This window comes from Hyla sarda, chromosome 5, assembly GCF_029499605.1.
Source record: "Hyla sarda isolate aHylSar1 chromosome 5, aHylSar1.hap1, whole genome shotgun sequence".
Taxonomy (NCBI): Eukaryota; Metazoa; Chordata; class Amphibia; order Anura; family Hylidae; genus Hyla; species Hyla sarda.
The window spans coordinates 60,906,273-60,932,961 of record NC_079193.1 but is presented as its reverse complement, the minus strand read 5'-3'; the positions used below and the strand labels follow the sequence as shown (position 1 = coordinate 60,932,961).

The 26,689-nt window shown below is 43.2% G+C and overlaps 1 protein-coding gene across 4 annotated transcripts in view; it reads left to right on the top strand.

The window, feature by feature from the left end:
• Window positions 1–25,934, top strand: part of INSIG1 (insulin induced gene 1) — a 43,065-nt gene extending 17,131 nt beyond the window's left edge. For 2 of the 4 annotated variants that reach the window (XM_056519590.1, XM_056519591.1), the window contains exons 2-7: window positions 5,709–5,844; window positions 16,234–16,585; window positions 20,367–20,491; window positions 23,507–23,673; window positions 23,814–23,913; window positions 25,261–25,934. In XM_056519590.1, coding sequence (XP_056375565.1) covers window positions 16,252–16,585; window positions 20,367–20,491; window positions 23,507–23,673; window positions 23,814–23,913; window positions 25,261–25,290 — 756 coding nt within the window. In that variant the 5' untranslated portion in view covers window positions 5,709–5,844; window positions 16,234–16,251 and the 3' untranslated portion in view covers window positions 25,291–25,934. Of the gene's footprint in view, window positions 1–5,708; window positions 5,845–13,480; window positions 14,154–16,233; window positions 16,586–18,799; window positions 18,923–20,366; window positions 20,492–23,506; window positions 23,674–23,813; window positions 23,914–25,260 lie in introns of those variants that run through there. The other 2 variants (XM_056519589.1, XM_056519592.1) reach the window with 2 other exon arrangements.
• Window positions 25,935–26,689: the final 755 nt, after the last annotated feature.

The window sequence follows — 26,689 nt, the reverse complement described above, 5'->3', positions numbered from 1 at the left end:
TACAGCACTGCAGGGCCTCTACTCCTCTCCCACTGCCTTTCTCAAACTTCCGCACGCGTCTTCCCTGACCTTTACCCTGTATAATGGCACTAGACAGGGGTGCCCGTTATCCCCCCTGATCTTCGCTTTGTGCATAGAGCCACTTGCCGCCTTGATCCAGGGGAATTCAGACATCTCTGGCATAGCTCTTCACGGCAGATACTTTAAGATCTGCCTCTTTGCTGACTACGTCTTGCTTACTCTCACTAACCCCCTCTTGTCTCTGCCTTCTTGATATAATCTCTTACATGCCTATAGCCTTGTCTCCCCCACTGGTCTCCCTCCCCCACTGGTCTCCCTTTTACAGGCTAACTTCTCCTTTAAATGGTCCCTCTCTACTATTAAGTACTTAGGTGTGTCGCTTTCTCCTCGCTATTCCTCTCTCTACTCCACAAATTTTCCTCCTCTATTTTGTGAACTGCATGCTATGATGGAAAAATGAAGGTCGCAATACATTTCCTTTGGACAAAGTGCGGCAGTAAAGATGACTATACTCCCTAAATTGCTTTACTTTTTTGAGACGCTGCCAGTGAGGATCCCATGTTGCGATCTCTTCAGTCAGCTATTTTTTGGTTTATCTGGGACACCAAACGACATTGACTCCCTATGTCAGTCATGTTGGCTAGTAAGTTTACCGGGGGCTCAGTGTTCTGGACGTGACTAAATATTATTATTATTGGGCGGCTCATCTACGCCACCTGCTGGAATGGTCTACCTACCATGCCCACAGTAAGTGGATGAAGTTGGAAAAATTGTGGTTGGCCCCTATTCATCCTAACTCCTTCCTGTGGACGTTTCCACTCCGCTCCCCTGTAAATCCCCTTTTAGGACCAATGTCGTGTTCTCGGTATGTCTGAACCTATTGCTCTAGGTGATTTAAATTGCTTTCCTTTTTTTCTCCCTTGCAATCTTTTCTTTATAACCCTGATTTCTCTCCTGGCTTGACTTCTTGTATGGTCCGGGAGTGTGGCTCCAGAGGTCTCTTTTGCTGGAAGGATGTGATTGACCCCCTCACAGGCTCACTTTTATCCCTTCACCAGCTGGTTACCCGTTGGAGTCTCCCCACCTCTGAGAAAGCTCACTATAAACAGCTTCATCATAACCTGTTCTCTATATGGAGCTCGGTGACTGTTTCTCTACCTTGAGGCTTTGAAAGATTGTGTAGGGGTGGGCCTCAGATGAGGGGACTACTCTGTAGTATTTACTCCTTCTTGATGTCCCCCCGGATGGTCCTCCTTCCCATGGCTATATGGGCCATTGGGAGGAAGCCCCTAACACTACTATTTCTATCCCTCAGTGGCAGGGAATCTGGAAGCAGGCCTCTAAGGCTTCTGTTTGCACGGCCTACAAGGAAACGCAATATAAGATGCTCATGGGGTGGTACCACACACCGGCTTTACTTAATAGGCTGAACCCTGATATCCCTCCCCAATGCTGGAGATGTGGTATGGGTCTGGGTACTGTTTTCCACATATTTTGGTTCGGCCCTTACTGGGTTCAGGTGCAGAAATTGATTTATGCAGTTTTGGGGGTTGTGGATCCTCTTGAACCCATGGTTTTCCTTCTGCACCTGTCAACTATAGTTTTGGCCAAAAAGCCGTTCAAGCTATTTTTGCACATTGTTCTTGCGGCCAAAACCCTCATCGCCAAGCATTGGAAACAGCCCTTGCCTCTGTCTGAGGATGAGCTAGTAGCTAGGGTGCGTGAGATTCGCTCTCTTGAGCCTCTTACTGCCTCCTTGTACAAGACCAACCCCCTTTTTCTGTCCATCTGGGATCCATGGAATAGATTCACTGACAGGCAGCCCCCTTGATCTTCCTCCTCCTTCCTTCTCTAAGACTGGACCTCTTATCTTTTCTTTTCTCTCCCTCTCTTCTCCTTTTTCAGGCATCTCTACCCTTTCTTGTCTCTCACTTTATGTTGTTGGTCTCCCCTGATGTGTTTCCTCCCCCCCCCCTTCCCGTCCGTCCCCCACCCCCTTTCTCCTGTAGTCTCCTTCCTGGAGGTACACTGGATCAGTACTACTCGCTCTGTTCTTCTTTGCTTCATATGCATGTTTGAGATTTGATCCATTGTGCTATTCTGTACTTGTCATACCATTTGATGGTTGTTGCTATGGGGGATCTTGTTCCCCTTACATGTTCTTTGATTGTGTCCCTCACATTGTTTATGTAAAACCCTAATAAAAATTTACAGTTTAAAAAAATAATAATTATTATTATTATTATTAACAAAATTATTTAAAAAAAAAAAAGAAAATGTACAGGGTGGGCCATTTATATGGATACACCTTAATAAAATGGGAATGGTTGGTGATATTAACTTCCTGTTTGTGGCACATTAGTATATGTGAGGGGGAAAACTTTTCAAGGTGGGTGGTGACCATGGCGGCCATTTTGAAGTCGGACATTTTGAATCCAACTTTTGTTTTTTCAATAGGAAGAGGGTCATGTGACACATTGGGAAACTTATTGGGAAACTTATTGGGAATTTCACAAGAAAAACAATGATGTGCTTGGTTTTAACATAACTTTATTCTTTCATGAGTTATTTTCAAGTTTCTGACCACTTATAAAATTTGTTCAATGTGCTGCCCATTGTGTTGGATTGTCAATGCAACCCTCTTCTCCCACTCTTCACACACTGATAGCAACACTGCAGGAGAAATGCTAGCACAGGATTCCAGTATCTGTAGCACATCTTGTATCTTCACAGCATAGACAATTACCTTCAGATGACCCCAAAGATAAAAGTCTAAGGGGGTCAGATAGGGAGACCTTGGGGGGGCATTCAACTGGCCCACGATGACCAATCCCCTTTCCAGGAAACTGTTCATCTAGGAATGCTCGGACCTGACACCCATAATGTGGTGGTCACCATCTTGCTGGGAAAACTCAGGGAACGTGCCAGCTTCAGTGCATAAAGAGGGAAACACATCATCATGTAGCAATTTCACATATCCAGTGGCCTTGAGGTTTCCATTGATGAAGAATGCCCCACTATCTTTGTACCCCATATACCACACCATACCATAAATGTTTGTGTTCCAACAGTCTTGGAGGGATCTATCCAATGTGGGTTAGTGTCAAACCAATAGCGGTGGTTTTGTTTGTTAAAGGGGTATTCCAGGAAAACCCTTTTTTTATATATCAACTGACTCCAGAAAGTTAAACAGATTTGTAAATTACTTCTATTAAAAAATCTTAATCCTTTCAGTACTTATGAGCTTCTGAAGTTAAGGTTGTTCTTTTCTGTCTAAGTGCTCTCTGATGACACGTGTCTCGGGAACCGCCCAGTTTAGAAGCAAATCCCCATAGTAAACCTCTTCTAAACTGGGCGGTTCCTGAGACATGTGTCATCAGAGAGCACTTAGACAGAAAAGAACAATATTAACTTCAGAAGCTCATAAGTACTAAAAGGATTAAGATTTTTTAATAGAAGTAATTTACAAATCTGTTTAACTTTTTGGAGCCAGTTGATATTTAAAAAAAAAGTTTTTTTCCTGGATAACCCCTTTAACTTCACCATTCACATAAAAGTTTGCCTCATCACTGAACAAAATCTTCTGCGTAAACTGAGGGTCCTGTTCCAATTTTTGTTTTGCCCATTCTGCAGCACCTGAAACTACGGATACAGGAAGCCTGTGCTAGCATTTCTCCTGCGGTGTATATAGTAGTATATAGCAGTGTATACGGATACTGGTAGCCTGTGTTAGCATTTCTCCTGCGGTGTATATAGTAGTATATAGCAGTGTATACGGATACTGGAAGCCTGTGCTAGCATTTCTCCTGCGGTGTATATAGTAGTATATAGCAGTGTATATGGATACTGGAAGCCTGTGCTAGCATTTCTCCTGCGGTGTTGCTATCAGTGTATGAAGAGTGGGAGAAGAGGGTTGCATTGACAATCCAACACAATGGGCAGCACATTGAACACATTTTATAAGTGGTCAGAAACTTGAAAATAACTCATGAAAGAATAAAGTTACGTTAAAACCAAGCACATCATTGTTATTCTTGTGAAATTCCCAATAAGTTTGATGTGTCACATGACTCTCTTCCTATTGAAAAAACAAAAGTTGGATTTAAAATGGCCGACTTCAAAATGGCCACCATGGTCACCACCCATCTTGAAAAGTTTCCCCCCTCACATATACTAATGTGCCACAAACAGGAAGTTAATATCACTAACCACTCCCATTTTATTAAGGTGTATCCATATAAATGGCCCACCCTGTACAACTTTACTTGGGGAAAGAACTAAATCACAAGGGCAAAAGATTAGTTTTAAATAATGATTTACCCCTCATTCCTAAAACCACCATTTTCAAGATTAATGTGATTTATAATATTCATTCAGTCTTGAAATGCCCTTGCAAAATCAATTGCAATTCTTTGGCACACTACCATGACCAATTATGAAAGAGCACTGAAATGTGCTGAGCACCCACATTAGAGAGCATTAAACTTCTTCCCTTTAGGTTGTGCAACTAGGTTTGAGCTGATGAATAAAATATACAAATACATTTTGCAAGCATTACTGGGTAATAGCTAAATACATTATGTATTACAAAGGGTACAGGCCTTGTGTATGGCGTCAGGCTGGCCTCTGGTTGGACTTGTGTGCTTTTTATGCATTGTTTCAGGTTCTCTGCTACATCCTGATATCACAGATACTACACATACATTGTATTTGTAAAGTCTTAGTCCCCAACCCCCCCATCCAACCTGACAGAGCTTGAAAGAATATGCAGAAAAGAATGGCAGAACATCGCCAAATCCAGAAGTGCAAACCTTGTGGCCTCATCCCCAAGAAGACTGGAGGCTGTAATTGTTAACAAAGGGGCTTTAAAGAGTACCTGTCACCAAATAAACTACTCTAAACTAAATCAGGCTATGTTCCCTAACTACTCCTAACACCCCTCCTGCCCTTAAAAAAAAGTTCTGAGCTTTAAAAAGCTCTGTATCATCACTTCATTATTGCTCACATAGTGTGAGCTGCCGCAGGAGGAAGTAGGCGTTTCCCAGCAGGCGCAATGTCACTGAAGCCTGCTGGGGGACCGCATCCGCCCTCTCATCTCTGCTGCGCTCCCTGTCCGTAAAACTAATGATGCTGTGATGAATAGAAGACCTCTCTGTGCAGCTATCAGTCAGGCAGGCTCAGTGCAGCCTTCCTCTTCAGGCTACAGCGCTGCACTGAGCTTCGGCCGGCTATCCTTCACAGGGGGTGGAGCCTGGTGAAATTGACCATGCAAGGAGCGTGCCATGCGGCCGGCACAGCGCTCTCTCCTGTCTGTCTGATTGACAGGCAGTGAGCAAAAGCTGTGCCTCGCTTACTTCCTGAGTTTGATCTCCTGCTAGGCCAGACAGAGACCAAACTCACTGTATTTATTGCGGCACGGATCAGAACAGTGCCACCTAGTGGCCTTTTTTTCAATTGCGGTTTAAATATATTTCTGTGAATAATTTTAAAATAAAGTGTATGGGAAAGTGTCTGGTAATTACATAAAGAACACTGTATTAAAAGTTTTAGTTGGTGACAGGAACCCTCTAAGGCTAAGTTCTCACTACTATTCAGTTCCATCCAGGGGAGATGCGTTCACACAGTCCATCAAAAGTACAAGAGCTGAGCTCAGAAAAAAATAACGCTGGTCCATATTTTATCCTCAGCTCAATTCCTCCAAAAAGGACATCAAACGAAAAACTAGACGGACCCCATTCAAGTCACAGAGATCTGTAGGGACCTGTTGCGGTATGTGGCCCCAAATGGACCCTGTGACTGAGCTCCCCAGAACAGTTCTGAACAGTAAGTTCTGAATTAAGGCTCTGAATACTTATGTCAATGCAATATATAAGTTTTTTCTTTTTTTTTTATAAATTTGCAAATATGTCTAAAATTCTGTTTTCTGCTTTATCATTATGGGGTATATTATGAGTGCAAAATGATTGGGTGAAATCTAAAAAAAATTTTGTTTTAGCACAAGGCCGTAACATAACAGAATGTGAAAAAGGTGAAAGGGTCTGAAGACTTCCTGAATGCATTGTACACACAGATGAACCATAATTAACAATTACTGATTTGCTTGCTAGCTCCATCTTACGTGATACTATGAAATGCAAATATTTTTTCGTTTTTGTGGGAAATAAATTATTTTCTAGTTACAAAGCCAGAGTCAGTCCGGTGTTCATGTGGCCAGAAGCTGAAGGCAATGTAATGTCAACTTCAAGAAAACCTGGGAGGCTCTGCACATTTCTGTAGGGGAAACCGTACCGTTGTAAAAGGTTGTATATGGATCCAAACAACCCAAGAGACTAACCCTTTATTGTAAGTGGGACTTTGTTTATCTTCTATCACATGGAGAAGGTATCAATCTTTACATAGTATAGTATAAGAAGTATAGATAATAAGTACAAGAATCTAGAGTCAGCACAGATGGTATGTATTATGGCCTAGGGCTCGAAGAGCAGAGCCCAGAGTACAATGTTGGTAAGGCTTTGTTCACACTGAATCTGGGTCTACATGTTTGGCATATGGGTGGGGAAAGCTTTCAGCCCATACATCAAATGGAACCAAATGTGGCCTTTTACCCCTGCATCTATGTGGTATGTGTCAGCGTTCCTCTTTTTACCTTATAAAAAAGTGTTTCACACAGCACTTTCCTACACAGTGGGACACCACACGGAAAATGTATACCTAGTGGTATTTTTTGCATTGTAGGCAATGGTCAACATAAGTCACTGTATGGTTATACAAAGGCATACCTCAATATTATACATAGGAGATACTTGTCAGGGCAACTCTGCCAAAGTATATCTTCACCATATAGAATAAATGTGATGTTAATCTATACTCCATAAATATTATAGATAAATTCTCTCCAAAAAGTAATGCTTCAAGTGGAGACTCCCTCTGTACATAGGGCATCTGATGGAACATGCCACAAAAAGTATGACATATGAAGGTACAGTGGATAAAGTGGTCCCCAACCCAGTCCTAAAAGGGGTACTCCGGCCCCAAGACATCTTATCCCCTATCCGCCGCTGGGGACCCCCGCAATCTAGCATGCAGCACCCACCTGTAAGTACTGCCGGAAGCGCTGGAGGTTTGCAGTCTTTTGCCTCCCAACCCCGGGGACGGATTATCGTGACGTCCCAACTACGCCCCCTTGTGACATCATGTCCCGCCCCCTCAATGCAATTCTATGGGAGGGGGCGTGACAGACGTCACACCTCCTCCCATAGACTTTCATTGAGGGGGCTGGGCGTGATGTCACAAGGAGGCGGAGTCGTGATGTCACGATAATGTGTCCCCGTGGTCGGGAGGCAAAAGACTGCAAACCTCCAGCGCTTCCGGCAGTACTTACAGGTGGGTGCTGCATGCTAGATTGCGGGGGTCCCCAGCGGTGGGACCCCTGCAATCAGACATCTTATCCCCTCCTTTGGATAGGGGATAAGATGTCTTGGGGCCGGAGTACCCCTTTAAGGCCCACCAACATTCTGTTGCTTTTTTTTTTTTCATTTAATCAATTGGAATAGATCAGGAAAAAAGTTTAATCCTGGGTGGTTGTTGGTCCTTGAGGAGTGGGTTGAGGACTTCTGCAGTAGAGGGTTTATCGACTCCTATGACAGTCCTATTACTACTCTGACCAAAACAGAGCCAAAATGAAGAAGAGAAAGTAATATCTGTTAGAGATAATTGGTACAAGTCTGGAATGAATCTAATTAAGAATTCAAAGAATAAGTTACAAAGTAATATTAAAGGGGTTATCCAGGATAAGGTGATTTTAGTATGTACCTAGCAGACAGTAATGGACATGCTTAGGAAGGATCTGCGCTTGTCTTGGGGCTAAATGGCTATGTTGTGAGATTATCATAATACTGTGGCTAGCTGTTTGTGAACTAGTATTTCCTGTTTGACTTTTCTTTTTTTGACTACAAATCCCACAATTCCATTTTCCTCCCTCCCACACATCAGCTACCCCACCCATTGAAACATAAATGAGCTGCAGACCTGTGGTTTTCAATCAGGGTGCCTCCAGCTGTAGCATTAGTTGCAGATTGATCTCTCCACCCATTGAAGCAGACAGGCTCCCTGTCATCAGCTGACTAGTGAGGCCGCATTGCAAGCTGGGAAAAATCCGAGACAACAGTAATTTTGTATGCTGGTAAAAATAAAAATTGGAGTGAAAATCACAGAAGAATTGTGAGAAAACCGTCACACACAGGTACAAACACTATATTATGGACTACACTAACTTTACAGCCCCGGTAGCATAGCCAAATAAAAAAAAATCCTGCAATACCCCTTTAATATAGTCAAAGATAGAACTTATGTTTATAAAAACTACTACTAGTGTATATGTCTGTCCAGCTATCCTGTAGAATGTGCAACAGTAAAGACTATGGGGAGATTTATCAAAACTTGTCCAGAGGAAAAGTTGCTCAGTTGCCCATAGCAACCAATCAGATGGCTTCTTTCATGTTGAACAAGTCCTCTGCAAAATGAAAGAAGTGATCTGATTGGTTGCTATGGACAACTGGACAACTTTTCCAATGCACGGGTTTTGATAAATCTCCCCCTATTATCTTAAAAAATGCTGTAACAATTGTTAATAATTTGCCACATTATATTGTATGTTTGGATGTACTGGACGCAGTTACACCACAAGGAGATAATATCAGGTATTACCCAGACTTTACCCTGCAAGTAACTTATGTTGTAATTGTATTTGGACAGCGGAGCGCTCAGCCTATTCCACATCACCTGAGCAGACACACCCTCACCTCGTATTTTTCCTCCTCTCAAATGACCTAGTATAACCTCATCGGTATTTGCAAAACGCTTGCTTCAGAACAGGATCTAGAAAATAGTGTATGCATTAAAATACTCACGTGTCCTCAATTTCTTTTGCATGTGAAATTTTTAAACAGCCCCTGTTTGTTCTGGTACAGGTGGGCTACATGTATAGAGAGCAGGAACTGCACAGGTGTTTACAGAGTTGACTTTCTTAAAAGTAATGGCCACACCAAAGCAACCAAAAATAGAACAAATTATAATTGACTGTAATATTTATAGTTTAAGGGTAGGGTCACACGGAACAGATCTGCAGCGTATTTTATGCTGGGGATCCACCGATGACGGACCCTACAGTGTGCCTGTAGTTGTGCCTGCCTGCTCATAGAAGCAATTCGTCGCTACGACCAGAAACACAGCGATCAGCAAGCCGCCGTGCACATGTGCAGTGGACGCGCAGACATTGGCACTCCCCTTGCTCCCTGAGCTAGGTCGAGAGAAGCTACGATGTGTGCGAGTACATTGTGCATGCTCACAGCGGCTCACAGAACACTGGGTTTCTGCTTGTAGCGGCAATCCGCAGGCAGGCACAGCTGGGGGCACACTGTAGGGCCCGTCGTCATTGGATCCACACCGGAAATTACACTTCTGATCCGTTCCGTGTTACCCTACCCTAAAATCCCAAAGACATGTCAAAAGATTTGTTTGATCTGGGTCTGAGTGTTCAGACCCACTACGATTACTAGAACGAGCAAGGAGAAGCACATGGCTGTGTACTTCACTCCCCAGCTTGTTGTGTCCAGTTGCAGGAGACAGCAGCTTATCTACAGCAACTGGACAGAGATAGCAGCAAGCCAAGGAGTGAAGTGCACAGCTGCATGTTTCTCCCTGCTTGTTCTCACATCAAAAGTTTTGTTCAGTGACAAGGACACTTTAATAAGTACTAGATAAGTAACTGATCACTGGTGGTCTGACCACTGGGACCCCCACCATTCATGGGAACTGAGGTCAATTGTCCACCAAAAGAATGGGGCAGCAGCATGTGTGCTCCACCATCACTCAATTCCCTCTTTACGGAACTTCCGAACATTGTTAAGATGTCCTGTAGGTAGTAAGTAGAGCAGTGGCCCGGCATGTGAGCTATTATTCCATTCACTCAAGTTAAAGTAACTAACCAGTTTAGGGGCTTCAATTTCCAAATCTTCAATAAAGAATTTTCAGCTTTTTTACATAAGAAATCCATAGCATGTAAATCCATAGCTTATATTGAAGAAATGCCCAAAATTTTTACTATTGATTTCACCTATTTAGTGTTATAGGATAAATCCGGTGTTGGATTGAGCCGGCCTCCTCAATCGCCAGATCTAACGCCCTGTGACTTATTTCTGTGGGGTTTAAGGACTCAGTGTACCTGTACCCCCAGCCAAAAGAACTGAATGACCTGAGACAACACATCACTGACACAGTGGAATCAATATCCGGGGAGATGCTTTGTCGTGTCTAAACAGAACTGGAGTGCCTCCTAGACATCTGCCCTGTCACCAATGGAAATCACTCTGAACGGTTGTAACGTATAGATAAAATTTGTATGGATCGTGTGTCTGTTCATGTTAATAATTTTGTGTTATGTTCTCTCTGTAATGAATATCGAGGCAATCATTTTGCACCATTCTTTTTTAATCACCCGGTATTTCTTAGATTTTGGTGGTGACCAGGCAAAGTAATGGCTAGGCCTTTTATTAGCCTGCTATCTAATGTTTTGGACAAGGTAGAGTAACGTGTTGGCACCCACAGCATATTTCTTGACAACCCCCTAGCTACAACCCTGGGAACAGAGTGATCACATCTCACATATATGATCCAAATATAAAAGATAAATGAAGAGCTAGGCCTGTGGCATATACATAGAAATGCTCAGCGGTCATCTCATCCGAGGTCTTCTCTTTGTACCTTCAGTCTCCTTTTACTCATTAGAATCCCTTATAAATATTGTGGTTTACTGTATGAGACAACTCTTGGTTGCCTGGAGGCTACTAGGAATAGGTGTGCAGTAACCCACACACATTGCAATTCTGACAATAGCAGTTCTGTATAGATAGAAGGCGGGTTTACAGAAGTGAGCCGAATAACAAGGCAACCTGCAGTATACAATTACTTATATATTAAAATATACATACTATACCTAAGATATTGCACCCTACAGTTTTAAGTCTGGTCACAAAATCGGATACGGGGCAAAAATGAGCCGGCCGGAGTCACTATCTGGCTCCGATCGGCTCATTAAAGTGAATGAGAAGCTGCGTGGGTCTGGCTGGGATACAAGAGCGCTTGGTTTTCTAATTTCCCAGCTGGATCTGGCAGCCATAGAAAGCAAACGTAATGTGAATGCAGCCAAAGGTAGACCACCCATATAAAAACTTACACAAAAAATGTATCAGGTTGTGTAAGTTTTTGTACTTATCAGCTTTTCTGTGTTTTTTCCTGTGTAAAAACTGTAGTCTACCATGGTTTTGTACCCTGTTGTCTCCTGTTTTCTGTCTACAAAGGGTTCTGTGACCTTTATAAAAAGCATATAGGGGGAGATTTATCAAAACCTGTAAAGAGAAAAAGTTGCCCAGTTGCCCATAGCAACCAATCAGATCACTTCTTTCCTTGTTCAGAGGCCTTTTCAAAAATTAAAGGATTGATATGATCGGTTGCTATGGGCAACTCAGCAACTTTTCCTCTGGACAGGTTTTGATAACATCTTATCCCCTATCCAATGACAGTTTCCATCAGTTGGTACAGGTTTGTAGTGCGAGCGACACTGATGATTACGATACCTACCTATCTCCGATTTATAGTCCGGTTGGCCCATTATCTTCCTCGTTTGGGCAGCAGGCTTGGTGCGCAGGTGGAGTTTCAGAAACACGTTGTCATCACACTGCTGCCTTCCTCAAGCATGCTCGCAGTCGGACCCAGCTAAGAAACAGCAGCGGTGACGTCAAGTGCTCCTGAAGGTCCACCCACACACTGGATAGGTATCCTTATCATCAGTGTCATCCGCACTATACGCTTTTACCAGCAGGTAAGTGCGGGAGAAACTGATGGCAGATTCCCTAAAGGCTACTTTCACACCGCCCTTAAACAGCCGTTAGGCTTTTATTTATTTTTTCCAGACTTTACAGACCGTTATCTGGATGGGGCATAACGGGCAATAACAGGTCCCGATGGATCCCATTTAGTAGTACTAGCATTTTTTCTCCCGCTATTCCCCCAGGCTCCCCTGATGGCCATCCCACTGCCGTGTCCTAACCACAGTGTGAAAGAAGCCTTAGGCTGGGTTCACACTACAGAATCTCTGGGCAGAATTTCTGCTGGAGATTTAGCCGGCGGCACTAAGACCGCTTGGACTGCATTGCCGTCCCCATAGACGGCAATGCATTTTTGGGTAGATCTTTTGGGAGATCTGCTCAGAAATGCATTGACATCTATGGGGACGTCAATGCAGTCCGCTCAGTCCTAGTGCCGCCATCTTGATCTCTGGCAGAAATTCTGCCCAGAAATTCCACAGTGTGAACCCAGCCTAAAGGGTTCGATTTTATAACAGTTGTGCTTTGGAGCCTAAAAAGGGTAAACCAGATAATATTTTGCACATAAGGACGGTCACACCTGACTCAATACTGATGGGCCTTAGGCCTCTCAGTCCAATACTGGGACTGGCACCATTTTCCCTCTAGAGTCACACCAGAAGGAAACCGAACCACATGTGAATGAAGCATGATGTTGCAGTTATGACAGTGTTTTCCAAAGAGATGTTGCAAACTACGACTCCCAGCATGCCCGAGCAGCCAGGTGGTGACAGACTAGTTGTAAAACATTATTGGTCACAGATAACAAATGCGTTTCAGACACTTCCCATCCTTAGTACAGCCATGACAAGAAGTGTCCGAAACGTATAAGGCATTAGCTGTCGGGGAGATTTATCAAAACCTGTGCAGAGGAAGAGTGGTGCCGCTGCCTATAGCAACCAATCAGATTGCTTCTTTCATTTTTAAAGAAGCAATCAGATTGGTTGCTATGGACAACTGCACCCCTCTTCCTCTAGACAGGTTTTGATAAAGCTCCGCTCAGCTGTCGTGTCTACAGATGCAGCCATAATTCCCTGTCACGTATCCTGGACACAGAACAGAGGTAAGGCTGGGTTCACACCATGTTTTGCAATACAGTTCCCATTTAGGTTTATAATTTAAAAACTGTACGGAACCGTATTGAAAACCATATGCCAAAAGATACATCAGTTTGTGTCTGTTTTGCATCCTGTACAGGTTTGTGAGTTTTTTTCCTGTACCCAAAACCCTAACCTACCACGGTTTTTTATCCAGGTGAAAAACTGTACGAGGGAAGGAAATCCACTGCTTGTAATAGCATGTGAACGCACCCTTAAAACGTATACGTTTTTTTTTTAACATGAGTCAATGGGAACCCTACAGAACTATATGTGCGTACGGTTCCATCCGGTTTTCAACTTTGCACAGATTTTTTTTTTCTTGTAATTTCAATCAAACAAGTGAAACTTTATTCATAATGGAATGGAAAGTTAAAAAATGTTTTTTTTTTCTTAAAAATTTATGTTTTTTTGTTAAAACAAACAGATGCAACCGGACATAATTTTTCAAGCCGTTTATGGATTACAATTTTATACAAGTCAGGTTTTGAGGAAACCGTTTTTTATCAAAAACCTGAGGAAAACGTAGTGTGAACCCAGCCTAAAACGTGTCTCCTTGTAGGACAAGGCCAGAGCAGGGGTCATTTCCATTACTGCCCGGCGATGACCAGGTGAAAGCACTGGAGACTGAAGCTATTTTTGGAGGAGGCCACCAGGTCAGTGCCCCAGAGGACGCGGCGGGAATAGTCACGTCCTCCCCTCTAGTGCGCGCCCCCCGCGCGTCAACTTGTTTTGGTTTGCTCCCGGGCGCCGCGGAAGGTGTGCGTGGTGTGTCCGTGACGTCATATGGGCAGGCCGCCGCTGATTGGCTGCCGGCGCCTCACCAGACACGCATGTTGTTTTCGGTGCAGACAGCTGCAGTCGCCCCCGCCCCCCTCTTCCTTACTCGTCGTTCTCCTCCTTGTGACTCAGTGTGGGAGGGAGGAGGGAGGTGGTGCGGGGCATAGGAGGACAGCGGCGGCGGTGGAGCTACCTGCATGGGGGCGGGGGCACAGCTCACACGGGCACCGACACCCGGCCTCCCGGTATTTAAAGAGGAGTCGGAGGGAGAGGACGCAGGAAACGACGAGGAGGAAAGTTTTAGCTTCACCTGACTGTGTACTCTGCTATAGAGGTGAGTGCATGGCATGGGGGTGACTGTGGTGCCAATATGGTGGACACTGGCTGAAAGGGTTAATGCAGTTCTTCCCATCCAGTGTCCCTCCAGCTGTTGCAAAACTACAACTCCCAGCATGCCCGGACAGCCTTCGGCTGTCCGGGCATGCTGGGAGTTGTAGTTTTGCAACAGCTGGAGGGACACTGGTCGGGAAACACTGGGTTTATGTTTAGATCCAGCTGTTTGGTTTTAGAACAGTGCTGTCCAATCTATGGCTTACCAGCTGTTGCAGAACTACAACTCTCAGCATACCCAGAAGTTGAAGATTCACAACAGCAGGAGAGGTTTCTGGTATTAGAACATTTATTTAAAAACTACAAATACCCGAATGCCCAGACAACCTTTAGCTATTCGGGAATGCTGGGTGTTGTAGTTCTGAACAACTGCAAGTTGGGAGGCACTGGCTGCCAGGGCATGCTGGGAGTTGTAGTTTGGTAACAGCTGGAGTGCACTGGTACTTAGCGCTTTTATTTATTTTTTTGCCCAGGCAATCATTGGCTATGCTGGGAGTAGTAGTTTTGCTAGAGGTTGGAGAACACTGACTGTCAAGTTGCTGGGAGTTGTAGTTTGGCAACAGCTGGAGGGCTGGCTGGTTGGGGTGCATTGGTACTAGAAATTTTGTTTTAAAACTACAACCCCCAGAATGTCTGAGCATGCTGGGAGTAGCTACAGTTTGAAGAACACTGGCTGTTCAAGAATACTGGGAGTTGTAGTTTTGCAACAGCTGGATGGGGAGCACGGAGACTTAGACCTTGTGTTGCAGAACTATAACTCCCAGTCTTTGGCTGTCTGGGCATGATGATGATGATGATGATGGTAGTTGTTTTTGCTAGAGGTTGAAGAACACTGGCTGTACAAGAATGCTGGGAGGAGTAGTCTTGCTACAGGTCAGTCAATACTGTCTATCTGGGCATGCTGGGAGTTGTAGTTTTGCAACAGCTGGAGAGCTTACTGGTTGGAGAGCACTGATACTTTGTTGCTAAACTACAATTCCCAGTCTATGGCTTGTCTGCCCATGTTGGAGGTAGTAGTTTTGCTAGCGGTTGGGAAATACTTACTGTCTGTCTTGCCATGCTGGGAGGAGTTGTAGCAACAGCTCGATAGTTTACTGGTTAGGGAAAAAAACTGGTACTAAAATGTTTTTCAAAACTACAACCCCCACCTTTTGGCTGTCTGGACATGCTGGGAGGAGTAGTTTAGCTAGAGGTTTGAGAACACTGGCTGTCCTAGAATGCTGGGAGGAGTAGTTCTGCAACAGGTTGGGAAAACACTATGTCTGGCCATGTTGAGAGTTGTAGTTTTACAGCATCTTACTGGTTGGGGAGCACTGATATCTAGAACTTTGTTGCAAAACTACAGCGACCGGCCTCTGGCTCTCTGCGCATGCTGGGAGTTGTAGTTTTGCAACAGCTGGAGGGTCAAAGGTTAGGGTCCCACTGGTATTACACATTTTGTTGGATTAAGGCACAGGGTTACTAAGGACAGCAGCGGATGGGCACCATATGGCAGTACCCTAATTCAGTGTTTCCCAACCAGGGTGCCTCCAGCTGTGGCCAAACTATAACTCCCAGCATACCCAGACAGCCTTTGGCTGTCCGGGTATGCTGGGAGTTATAGTTTGGCCACAGCTGGAGGCACCCTGGTTGGGAAACACTGACCTAACGGGATAAGATCTATTAGGTATACAGTTTAATAGTAGTTGGATTCCAGTTGTGCCACATACAGCCTGGTCTGGTGACTGGCATACACTTCTATTTGGCACAGTATGCTGGTGTGGGCAGATGTGAAGGGTACCACGTCACTATTGGATGAATGAGTTGTGTTAGAGTTTTATTGATCTATGGAGACGTTAATGGACTGATGTGAGCCATTGAGGAATGCATTAATGACATGGTCCTTCCTCCTCTACGTCACATCTGCTGGGCTGACATGGGGTGACCCCTACATTGCTCATAGGCTGATCATGTATTCCAGGGTTATTGAAGTTCATATTATTATTGTTGTTGTTATTTTTGCCTTCCTTACATCCTCTCGGCAGGTAACTATTACTAAACAAATGCCCAGACTCGAGGAACACTGCTGGAGTTGCTCTTGCGCCAGAAGTATAGACAAGGATAGCAAGAAGTTGAGCACCTGGCTAACACGGAGAGCCGGAGAAGCCATGTCCTCACTCAACTCCCTCATCGGCCTGGTCTACAGCACCTTAGCCAGCAACCAAGGCCGCAGCCTCATCCGGAGAAGCTTGGTCCTATTTGCTGTTGGTGCTTTTCTTGCCTTGGTGCTTAATCTTCTCCAGATCCAGAGGAATGTGACGTTGTTCCCTGAAGAAGTCATTGCTACAGTCTTCTCCTCAGCCTGGTGGGTCCCACCATGTTGTGGTACAGCAGCCGGTGAGTATCGTGGCCGTTCTGCAGCTTGACTATCACTGTTTTTGCTGGACTCTGAAGTCTGGATGTAGTTGTTGTGGAACTACAAGCCCCAGCTTAACGTAACGTATGTTCTTTTCTAGTCTGATCGTACATCATGGCCGCATTCTGGGACCGTATTAGGACTGCAAGTCCTGGTCGGATAGGGATCTAAGGTAGTGTATTCCAAACAGTCTGTCTCCAGCTATTGCAAAACTACAATTTCCAGCCTGCCCGGGCATGCCAAGAGTTGTAGTTTTGCAACAGCTGGAGGCAAGCTGTTTGGAAATCACTGATCTAGGGGCCCGACACAACAGAATCTATAGAGATCTATGTTAGCCAGGACATTCAGCCATATTGCAGCGTTCTGAAAGCGTTAGCCTGGAGTTTCAGGCCTGCATAATCTTCTGCTTCAGCATGATGAGACACAGGCCACGCTGGGACGTACAGTTGCCGAGGCAACAGTTCCGTGCACCAGCCCGTTTCTGATGAAATGGACTCGTGCATGGAACTTTGCTAAGCATGTTATGGTTGCGTCGGCAACTGTACCACCCAGCGTAGCCTGCATCTTCCCACACTTGAGCCGAACATGGCGCTGGCCTAAAACTTGAAATTGCCATATGGTAAGATATTTAGGCTATTGTGCCACCTTCTAAATCCACAGGGTCCCTACACCTGGATCAGTCCCTTCTGATATTATATCATCTGAAGGTTATATCATCATTTATAGAGGGGGTTATCCAGGATTTGGAAAACAGAGCTGATTTCTTCCAAAGACAGCACCACACCTCTCCTCGGGTTGTGTATGGTATTGTAGCTCAGTTCCATTGAAGTGAATGGCAAAATTGTAATACCACACACTAACTGAGGATAGGGGTGGTGTTGTTTTTGGGAGGGGGGGGTAGTCTTTCCATTATCCGCCATTAAAAAAAATAAATAAAAAAAAAAAAAAATGCACCTTAGGACAGTTCTTTCATGTGTATGGCCTGCTTCAGAGTAAGGCCCGAGCTGCTGTGTGTTTAAAAAAAATTAAAAAAAAATGCCGATATAGTAGACAAGCGCTAGTTTACCGCGCTTGTCTACTAGAACTATTTACTTGGATGGCCTTTCAATCACCCGTCGGCTGCACATCCCCATTACACGTTATATTTATTTCTTTATTTTTAATCCAGAATCCAAATGACCCGATCAGCCAATGAACAAGCATCTTTCCAACTGGTCCTCTACCCCTGCCCATGTAGCTGTTATAGTGCGCATGCGCTGAAGTGAAACTGTGTGATATTGCTGTGAAAGAAGGGGCCTGGTTTACTTCCTCTCACAGTGCCAGCCATCATGTAATCATGTGTTTTGATGCGCCAACATGATTGGGGGGGCGGTTTTTGGTCAAATGGGCATAGGTCTGCGCGTCATCAAAGCACAAGGAACTACATGATTCCTGGGGATAGGTGACTATTCCCAAATAGAGAATCTGCATAGAACAAGAACTACAGTGTCCTTATTCCTTGCATTATATATTTAGGGATCCATTTTTTTTTTTTTTTTTTTTTTGCAGCCACAATACCACTTTTTAATAGTTTAACCATGTGTTCTCCAAGCAGGGTGCCTCCAGCTTTTGCAAAACTACAACTCCCAGCATGCCTAGACAGCCGAAGGCGCACAGGATTATCAGAGTATATAACCAGGGCCATTGTAAATAATGCAGAAAGCTTGCCTTATAGTCTATGCCTCTATAGGTGTGGATGTACCTATACAGGGCAGCCCATTGTTCCCCCTTTTTTATATTATAATTTTGGCTAAATCCTGACCTCCTGCCACCTTTGGTTCTGTATGCCTTTAAAATTCTGCAGCGTGGTGACGTCATGCCAGGCTTCATTCCCACTGCATGCTACTGGATAGAATAGCCGCATTGTTTCCCCCGTGCAGACTCTGTACTGTGTTTTGCCTGAAGATGAACATCTTGTTCTTTTTGTGCAAATCGAGGCAGAAATCCTATATGCGGATTAGAACAGCTTCTTCCTTCACTGCACACATCTGCTTGGCATAGTCACAGGAAATGTTGTAAGCCATTTGCGCTGTGATTGGCCGCCTGGTGAACTGGTGAGCCGTCTGTCTGGTCCCTTATTGGCGTTCACGTCTAACATGCCACTGCTCTATACGGAAATAAGGAAGTGATCAGAACTCACAAGGAACCCTGCCAAGACATCATAAATCATCTCCGGGATGACAGGAGGCAAAAAAAGGAGATCTCAGGACTTAGACAAAACGTACAATCCATTTACGGAACATTCTGTTTAATCCTTTAGAGGAGAAAAAGAGAATCTGGTTAGTGACTTCAGATGTTAACATTAGGTGCCTGGCATTATGGTTTAGTGGCTTTGCAATGGTAATAATACTTAATTACATTGTGCACTCACATACCATGGTGCTGTACAAACCAATGCATAATACTCGCTACAGGTTTTTTATTTATTTTTTTTAATTAAAAAATGATGGCAGAAAAGTGTGCACTGTAGAGACCCTGATAGCCTTTAAAAATAATAGAGCCGTTTTCATGTGGCCTTTGGTGCAGAATAGATGGGGATTCCACATAAAAATTTATATGTATGTACTATATAGTCGTATGGGGGTCCGACACCCGACTCGCTGCCAATTTGGTATCCAGAGCTGCTGCACCAGCAATACGCAATAATTGGAACTGACAACACTTTACATTGTGTAGTGCTGTGCTGGGCTACTGTACAATATTAAAGGTAATCTGCCGCCATTGACACTTATCCCCTATCTGCAGGCTCTACCGCGGCTCGTCTATGCAGGAGTTGTGTCGGTCGCAGCATGATGCCGCGGCTGACACTCCCCTTTATGTATCTCTATGGGAGAGGCGATGATGCAGTGTTCGTGCATCCCTGCCTCTCCCATAGAGCTGTATGGAGTGGAGTGTCATCGACTTCACTCGCGCGCATTAGCTGCACAGAGCCGCGGTAATGCTCTGTCTCCATACGGGAGATCGGCGTGAATCCCAGTGGTCTGACCCCCCCCGCGATCAGTTATCTAAAACTGCAGTAATTGTAAAGAATTTTTTCATTTGGAAAAACCTAAGACCTATTGCCCAGACTTGTCAAAAGTTTACATCACAGCGGTTCTTGATTCTGAGAAAGTGTGATCAAAGCTTTCAAAAAGTCTGGTGGACAACGTGTTAGAAGTTTTTCTAAATGACAGTGACTCTTTAAACTGGCCCTGCTTGTGGGAATAGGTTGGCACCAGATAGTTGGCTCCTTCATGTTTGCGCCTCTTCTGTTGTGCCAACTAGGTGTACAATGGTTCTTTATACAGTACTACCCAAAATTGCATCAAAAAGGAGTGGTCTTCTCAAATTAAAAAGGCCACTTCTTCATCAAGAATTTTAGTTTGTGTGCACTTTGCAATACAAATTCTGGGTTCTCATCTTGCTTGGGCTGTATCTTTGAGGTATGCATCAGCGTACTGGCAAAAATTATATTCTGATGTACACTGCAGCACACCTAAGATGGGTGGGCCCCATTGGGCATGAATTGGCTTTTGAGTCCCACCAAATAAAAGTATGCATATGGGCGCTAGACCAAAGACTAAAGTGAATAGGATCACTGCATTATACATCCGCATACTATTTTGACAGTATACTGATATACACCCACTACGGACAGTCCAAGCATAGTGTGAACCCAGCCTCAATGTGATCTCTATTGAGTTACCATAAAATAATTTCTTTACCTGTGCTCTTGTGTTCCAGCTGTCGTCGGCCTTCTCTACCCCTGCATTGACAGCCATCTTGGAGAACCTCACAAGTTCAAGAGAGAATGGGCCAGCGTCATGAGATGCATAGCAGTTTTTGTCGGCATCAACCATGCCAGTGCTGTATCCTTTTAATCTATCTGTATGTTGTATTCACTATATTACCTGTCCATTATATGCAGTGTGTAGTATATTGAACTCAAAGTAAGAATGTCATGTATTATAAGGTCTCGTACACATGGGCATATTATGGCTGGGAAACAGTGTCCTATGGTATCAAACTCTGAGAACTTAGGTTATATAAAATTATTCCTTAAAGGGGTACTCTGGTGGAAAACTTTCCGATTTCAGTAACTTTTTCCAAAGGGTGTGCAACAAAATATTAAGTTTAAGGTGTACTCCGGTGGAAAACGTAAAAAAAAAAATTTTTTTTTTATATTATATTAACTGGTGCCAGAAAGTTACAGATTTGTAAATTACTTCTATTAAAAAATCTTAATCCTTTCAGTTCTTATGAGCTGCTGAAGTTGAGTTTCTGTCGAAGTTTTCTCTGACACCTGTCTCGGGAACTGTCCAGAGTAGAATCAAATCTCTTCTACTCTGTGCAGTTCCCGAGACGAGCAGAGATGTCAGCAGAGAGCCCTGTTGCCAGACAGAAAAGAACAACTCAACTTCAGCAGCTGACAATTATTGGAAGGATTAAGATTTTTTTTAATAGAAGTAATTTACAAATCTGTTTAGCTTTCTTGAGCCAGTTTATATAAAAAAACATTTTTCCTGGAATACCCCTTTAAAATCTTACGTTTAGTAGATTTTTTATTTTTTTTATTGTGTTTTAAAGACATAAAGTACATGCATATTTATCAGAGAAGCAGTGGCAGCTGCTCATAGACAGTTATAAAGCATAGTCTTATGACATATCACAAAAATGGTAACAGCAGCATGTGAAATCAGCACATGTTCAAAATAGGGTATATAACATCCGCCAAACAGGCGTCTACTAAATAACAAGTAACAGTATTACCATTGCAAAGATATCCAAAGCAAATGAGAGAACTTAGAAAAAGGAATTAAATTAAAGGAGACGTTGTCTTCTCCTACTAAGGGACTAAAACCCTTCTATCTGGCTATTACCCACTCAAATGTATGCATCAAGAGTTACCCTCTCAAGACTTTGGGGAGAGATCTCAAATTATCATGACACACCTCTCATTGGCAAAAAGCTTTTAGGAATGTCTGTAAAGCGTTCCAGTAGAGATGAGAGAAGTTACAGTGATTCGATTTGTCACGAACTTCTCGGCTCGGCAGTTGCTGACTTAACCTGCATAAATTAGTTCAGCTTTCAGGTGCTCCGATGGGCTGGAAAAGGTGGATACAGTCCTAGGAGAGAGTCTCCAGCCCACCAGAGCACCTGAAAGCTGAACTCGTGAAGTTCGTGACAAATCGAATCACTGTAACTTCGCTCATCTCTACTTTCCAGTGCTCCACACACCTCGAATCAGCCTCAAAGACAGCTTTACGTTGGTACTTCACTCCTGATAGACTAGCTATAATTTACCCTGTCCAGAGGAGGAACAAATCCCCATAGCAAATCTTTCCTGCTCTGGACAGTTCCTGACATGGACAGATGTGTCAGCAGAGAGCACTGTGGTCAGACAGAAAAGAACTTCAAAAAGAACTAGAAGGATTAAGATTTTTAAATAGAAGTAATTTACAAATCTGTTCAACTTTCTGGCGCCAGTTGATTTAAAATAAAAAAAATATATATATACCCCCAGAGTACCCCTTTTAATAGCTGTAAATGACCTCTTAACCCCTTAACGACGCAGGACGTATATTTACGTCCTGCGCCGGCTCCCGCGATATGAAGCGGGATCGCGCCGCGATCCCGCATCATATTGCGTGGGTCCCGGCGCTAATCAACGGCCGGGACCCGCGGCTAATACCACACATCGCCGATCGCGGCAATGTGCTGTATTAACCCTTTAGAAGCGGCGGTCAAAGCTGACCGCCACTTCTAAAGTGAAACTGAAAGTATCCCGGCTGCTCAGTCGGGCTGTTCGGGACCGCTGCGGTGAAATCACGGCGTCCCGAACAGCTGATCGGACACCGGGAGGGCTCTTACCTGCCTCCTCGGTGTCCGATCGACGAATGACTGCTCCGTGCCTGAGATCCAGGCAGGAGCAGTCAAGCGCCGATAATGCTGATCACAGGCGTGTTAATACACGCCTGTGATCAGGATGAGAGATCAGTGTGTGCAGTGTTATAGGTCCCTATGAGACCTATAACACTGCAAAAAAAAAAGTGTTAATAAAGGTCATTTAACCCCTTCCCTAATAAAAGTTTGAATCACCCCCCCCTTTTCCCATAAAAAAAATAAAACCGTGTAAAAAATAAAAATAAATAAACATGTAGTATCGCCGCGTGCGTAAATGTCCGAACTATAAAAATATATCATTAATTAAGCCGTACGGTCAATGGCGTACGCACAAAAAAATTCCAAAGTCCAAAAAAGCGTATTTTGGTAACTTTTAATAACATTAAAAAATGAATAAAAAGTGATCAAAAAGTCAGATCAAAACAAAAATCATACCGATAAAAACTTCAGATCACGGCGCAAAAAATGAGTCCTCATACCGCCCCGTACGTGGAAAAATAAAAAAGTTATAGGGGTCAGAAGATGACATTTTTAAACGTATACATTTTCCTGCATGTAGTTATGATTTTTTCCAGAAGTGCGACAAAATCAAACCTATATAAGTAGGGTATCATTTTAACCAGATGGACCTACAGAATAATAAGGTGTAATTTTTACCAAAATATGCACTGCGTAGAAACGGAAACCCCCAAAAGTTACAAAATGGCGTTTTTTTTTTTCGATTTTTGTCGCACAATGATTTTTTTTTTTTCCGTTTCGCCGTGCATTTTTGGGTAAAATGACTAATGTCACTGCAAAGTAGAATTGGCGACGCAAAAAATAAGCCATAACATGGATTTTTAGGTGGAAAATTGAAAGGGTTATGATTTTTAAAAGGTAAGGAGGAAAAAACGAAAGTGCAAAAAAACGGAAAAACCCTGAGTCCTTAAGGGGTTAATCAGTACAATGTGTTATTTTCTTTAACCTAAACACTTAACCAGAAACTGGATTTTGCGAATAATGTTCAGCTATCTCTGACCCTAGCCGCGTTGTCTTTGGGCCTGTGGTGGACCTTTGACCGTTCCCGCAGCGGCCTGGGGCTTGGAATCACCATAGCCTTTCTTGCAACGCTCATCACACAGTTCCTTGTCTACAATGGAGTGTACCAGTAAGTTTGTGTGTGTGTATGTGTGTTTTTTTTTGTTTTTTTAATTTGGTTTGTTTTTTTAACAATCTTAAAAGGTATAGCAGGTATATATTATAAAATCTTACCTTACGTACTCTTCTTTGTTTCTCTTTTTCCTTTAGGTATACTTCCCCAGACTTCCTGTATATTCGTTCCTGGCTGCCTTGCATATTCTTTTCTGGTGGAGTGACTGTTGGAAATATAGGGAGGCAGCTAGCAATGGTAATTTTTTGTTTTGTTTCGTTTTTTTATAATTACCACTCACATTACAATCACTGTAAACATTGTTTTTGGGCTTTACACATGCAGCAAGACAAAGGTTACACATTAACTTCCATGTAGCTCAGTCCTCAAGTTTGTATATAAAAGAATTGGGGTATGTTCACATGGCGGAATTCCACCGGTAATTCTGCTGTAATTTACAGCCTATTTTTCAATTTGACTCTGCAGTCCTACCCAGACAGTGGAATTCGGTTTTCAGCATTCCGCAAAAATAGAAGACCATTCTTATATTTTGTGGAATCCCATTGAAGGCAATGCGACTTTAATTTCGGTGGCATTCTTTGTTTAGAGAATAGAGGTCCACAATTCCGTTCAGCGAACTTTGCTGAAAGGAATCTGTGCGGAATTGCTGTGTGAACATAGCCTCACATGCAGTGCTTCGTGGGAGTGTGCAAATTAGACAGTTTTCTTCCTTCTGGAGGAGAGCTTATTTGATTATGGCTCAGTCAAAAGCTGCAATGTTTTGCCTTTGCTATAGATTGTTGTATGGTAACATTAAGTGCTTTTTTTTATTTTTTTACATTATTCACATTGTATCTTGCCGGTAAAACTGCCAGAATTGGGGGCAAACTTGCATTGTCCCAGTGCACAGAAAGTATGAACAGTTGTTTTTTTTGGTTTTTTTTTTTGTTTTTTTTTTGTTTTTTTTGCAATACAGTTCCCATATCAGTTTTTTTAAGGGGAAAAACGGATTTCTCAAAACCAGACTGAACTTTTTCAAAACGTGTGTACAAATTTTAACCCGTATACGGTTTGAAAAATTATGTCCGGTTGCATCCGTTTTATTTTTTTATTTTATTTTTTTTAAAGAACAAAAACATATACGTTTAACTTTTCACTCCATTATGAATAAAATTTCACTTGTTTGATTGAAATTCCAAGAAAAAAAATGTGCAAAGTCAAAAACCGGATGGAACCGTACGCACAAACGGTTTTGTACGGTTCCCATTAACTCCCATGTAAAAAAATAAATAAATAAAATTTCACCCGGACCAAAAACCATGGTAGGCTACAGGTTTGTATACGGGAGAAAAACGGACAATACTGTACAAAACTTAAAACGGATGCAACCAGATGCATCGTTTGGCATGCAGTTTTCAATACGGTTCTGTACGGTTTTCAAATAGAAAACGTATACAGGAACTGTATTGCAAAAGTGGTGTGAATGCAGCCTTACACTAGTTCAGGAGGAATGGTGTCTGGCATCTACTGTCCTTAAATATTTCTGTGTCCAAAAATGTATTTTCGTTTGATAAAATTTTTCTGTTTTTTGTTTTATTTTTCTAGGGGCCGACTGAGAAAGTGCACACAGACTAGACGCCCCCCAACATGCCCTACCTACATGTACTAAGAAAAGACTGACTGTCATTTCAGGAAAAGTTTGCACTATGTTACTGAGTAACAACAAGCAAACTCTTCATCTGCAGACACATTAAAATGTGAAGGCCGTCGCTTCATTACTTGGTTAGTACATTATACCGTGTGCAGAAACGTGTTCTAGCCCTATGGATTATTACCGCATCAGACAATATATATATATTTTTTTTGCGGAACTGAGATAAGAGGAGAAATAATCACCCGGTATCGCGTCTGTTCTTCCGTGATCTGTCTCTATATTGGTAGGATGTCTGATGTTCTCTGCATGGTGTAATAGGCTGGATCCCAGCTTCAAGTATACCAGTATTAGTGTCAAGAGAAGACGAAGAGGACCTGTCTGTTATGCCGTTTTGCCAAGACTTCTGGAAGTCATGATGGGTGCAAGGAAAAAAATGAAAAGAAGATTGTGAATAGGAGTGTTTTATTTATCTACAATGGAAAATAAGGCTGTGGACAAAAAAAAATTAAAAAAAATTTAGTATTAGGAAGGATGAACATTGGGTTATGGCCGGTCTGGGGAGTAATATGTTAGCTTTACTTCTCAAGGCTCTATGGCAGTGTTTCCCAACCAGTGTGCCTCCAGCTGTTGCAAAACTACAACTCCCAGCATGCCCGGACAGCCGTTGGCTGTCCGGGCATGCTAGGAGTTGTAGTTTTGCAACAGCTGGAGGCACACTGGTTGGGAAACGCTGCTCTATGGACAGACACTGGCCACACAAGTGAACCTGCCCGTTTGATGCTGAAGTTGAGGAAAGGTCCCCTTTAAATGTGGTGACCTCTCTTTTCTAGTAATATATATTCTAGAAATAATCTTCCACTATTTGGTCACCCTTTTCCCAGGATATGAATAGTCTTGGTGACCACAAAAGGCTCCAATATTTTCCACCCTGGCTAGATGTGAGTGCATGACTGCTGGGTCAAATTGCTGTCTCACATATGGCAGTGTTTGTGTAGGAATCTTGGCTGCCATTTTCTGACTGTACTTTTAAGCTTGTCTTAATTGGGAAGAATTGGATGCTGTTCTTAAGATAGCTTCCTGGGGTCATAAAGATCAGATCTATGGGGGTCCGTTTATGGAGGCCCCTCAACGATCACCTGATTGAATTGGCCACAGCCCTCCAGCAAGTGCCAAATTCCCTTCAAAATGTACAGAGCTGTACCTAGTAAACAATGAAGTGGCTGTGTCTGGTATTACAACAAAGTCCCATTCACTTGAATAGGTTTGAGGTGCAGTACCAGGCACAGCCACTATAAATGTATGGCACTACAAAATATTATAGTCCTGGAAAACCCCTCTAAACGAATTTCCCTACATTAACAACCACATATGACACCAGCA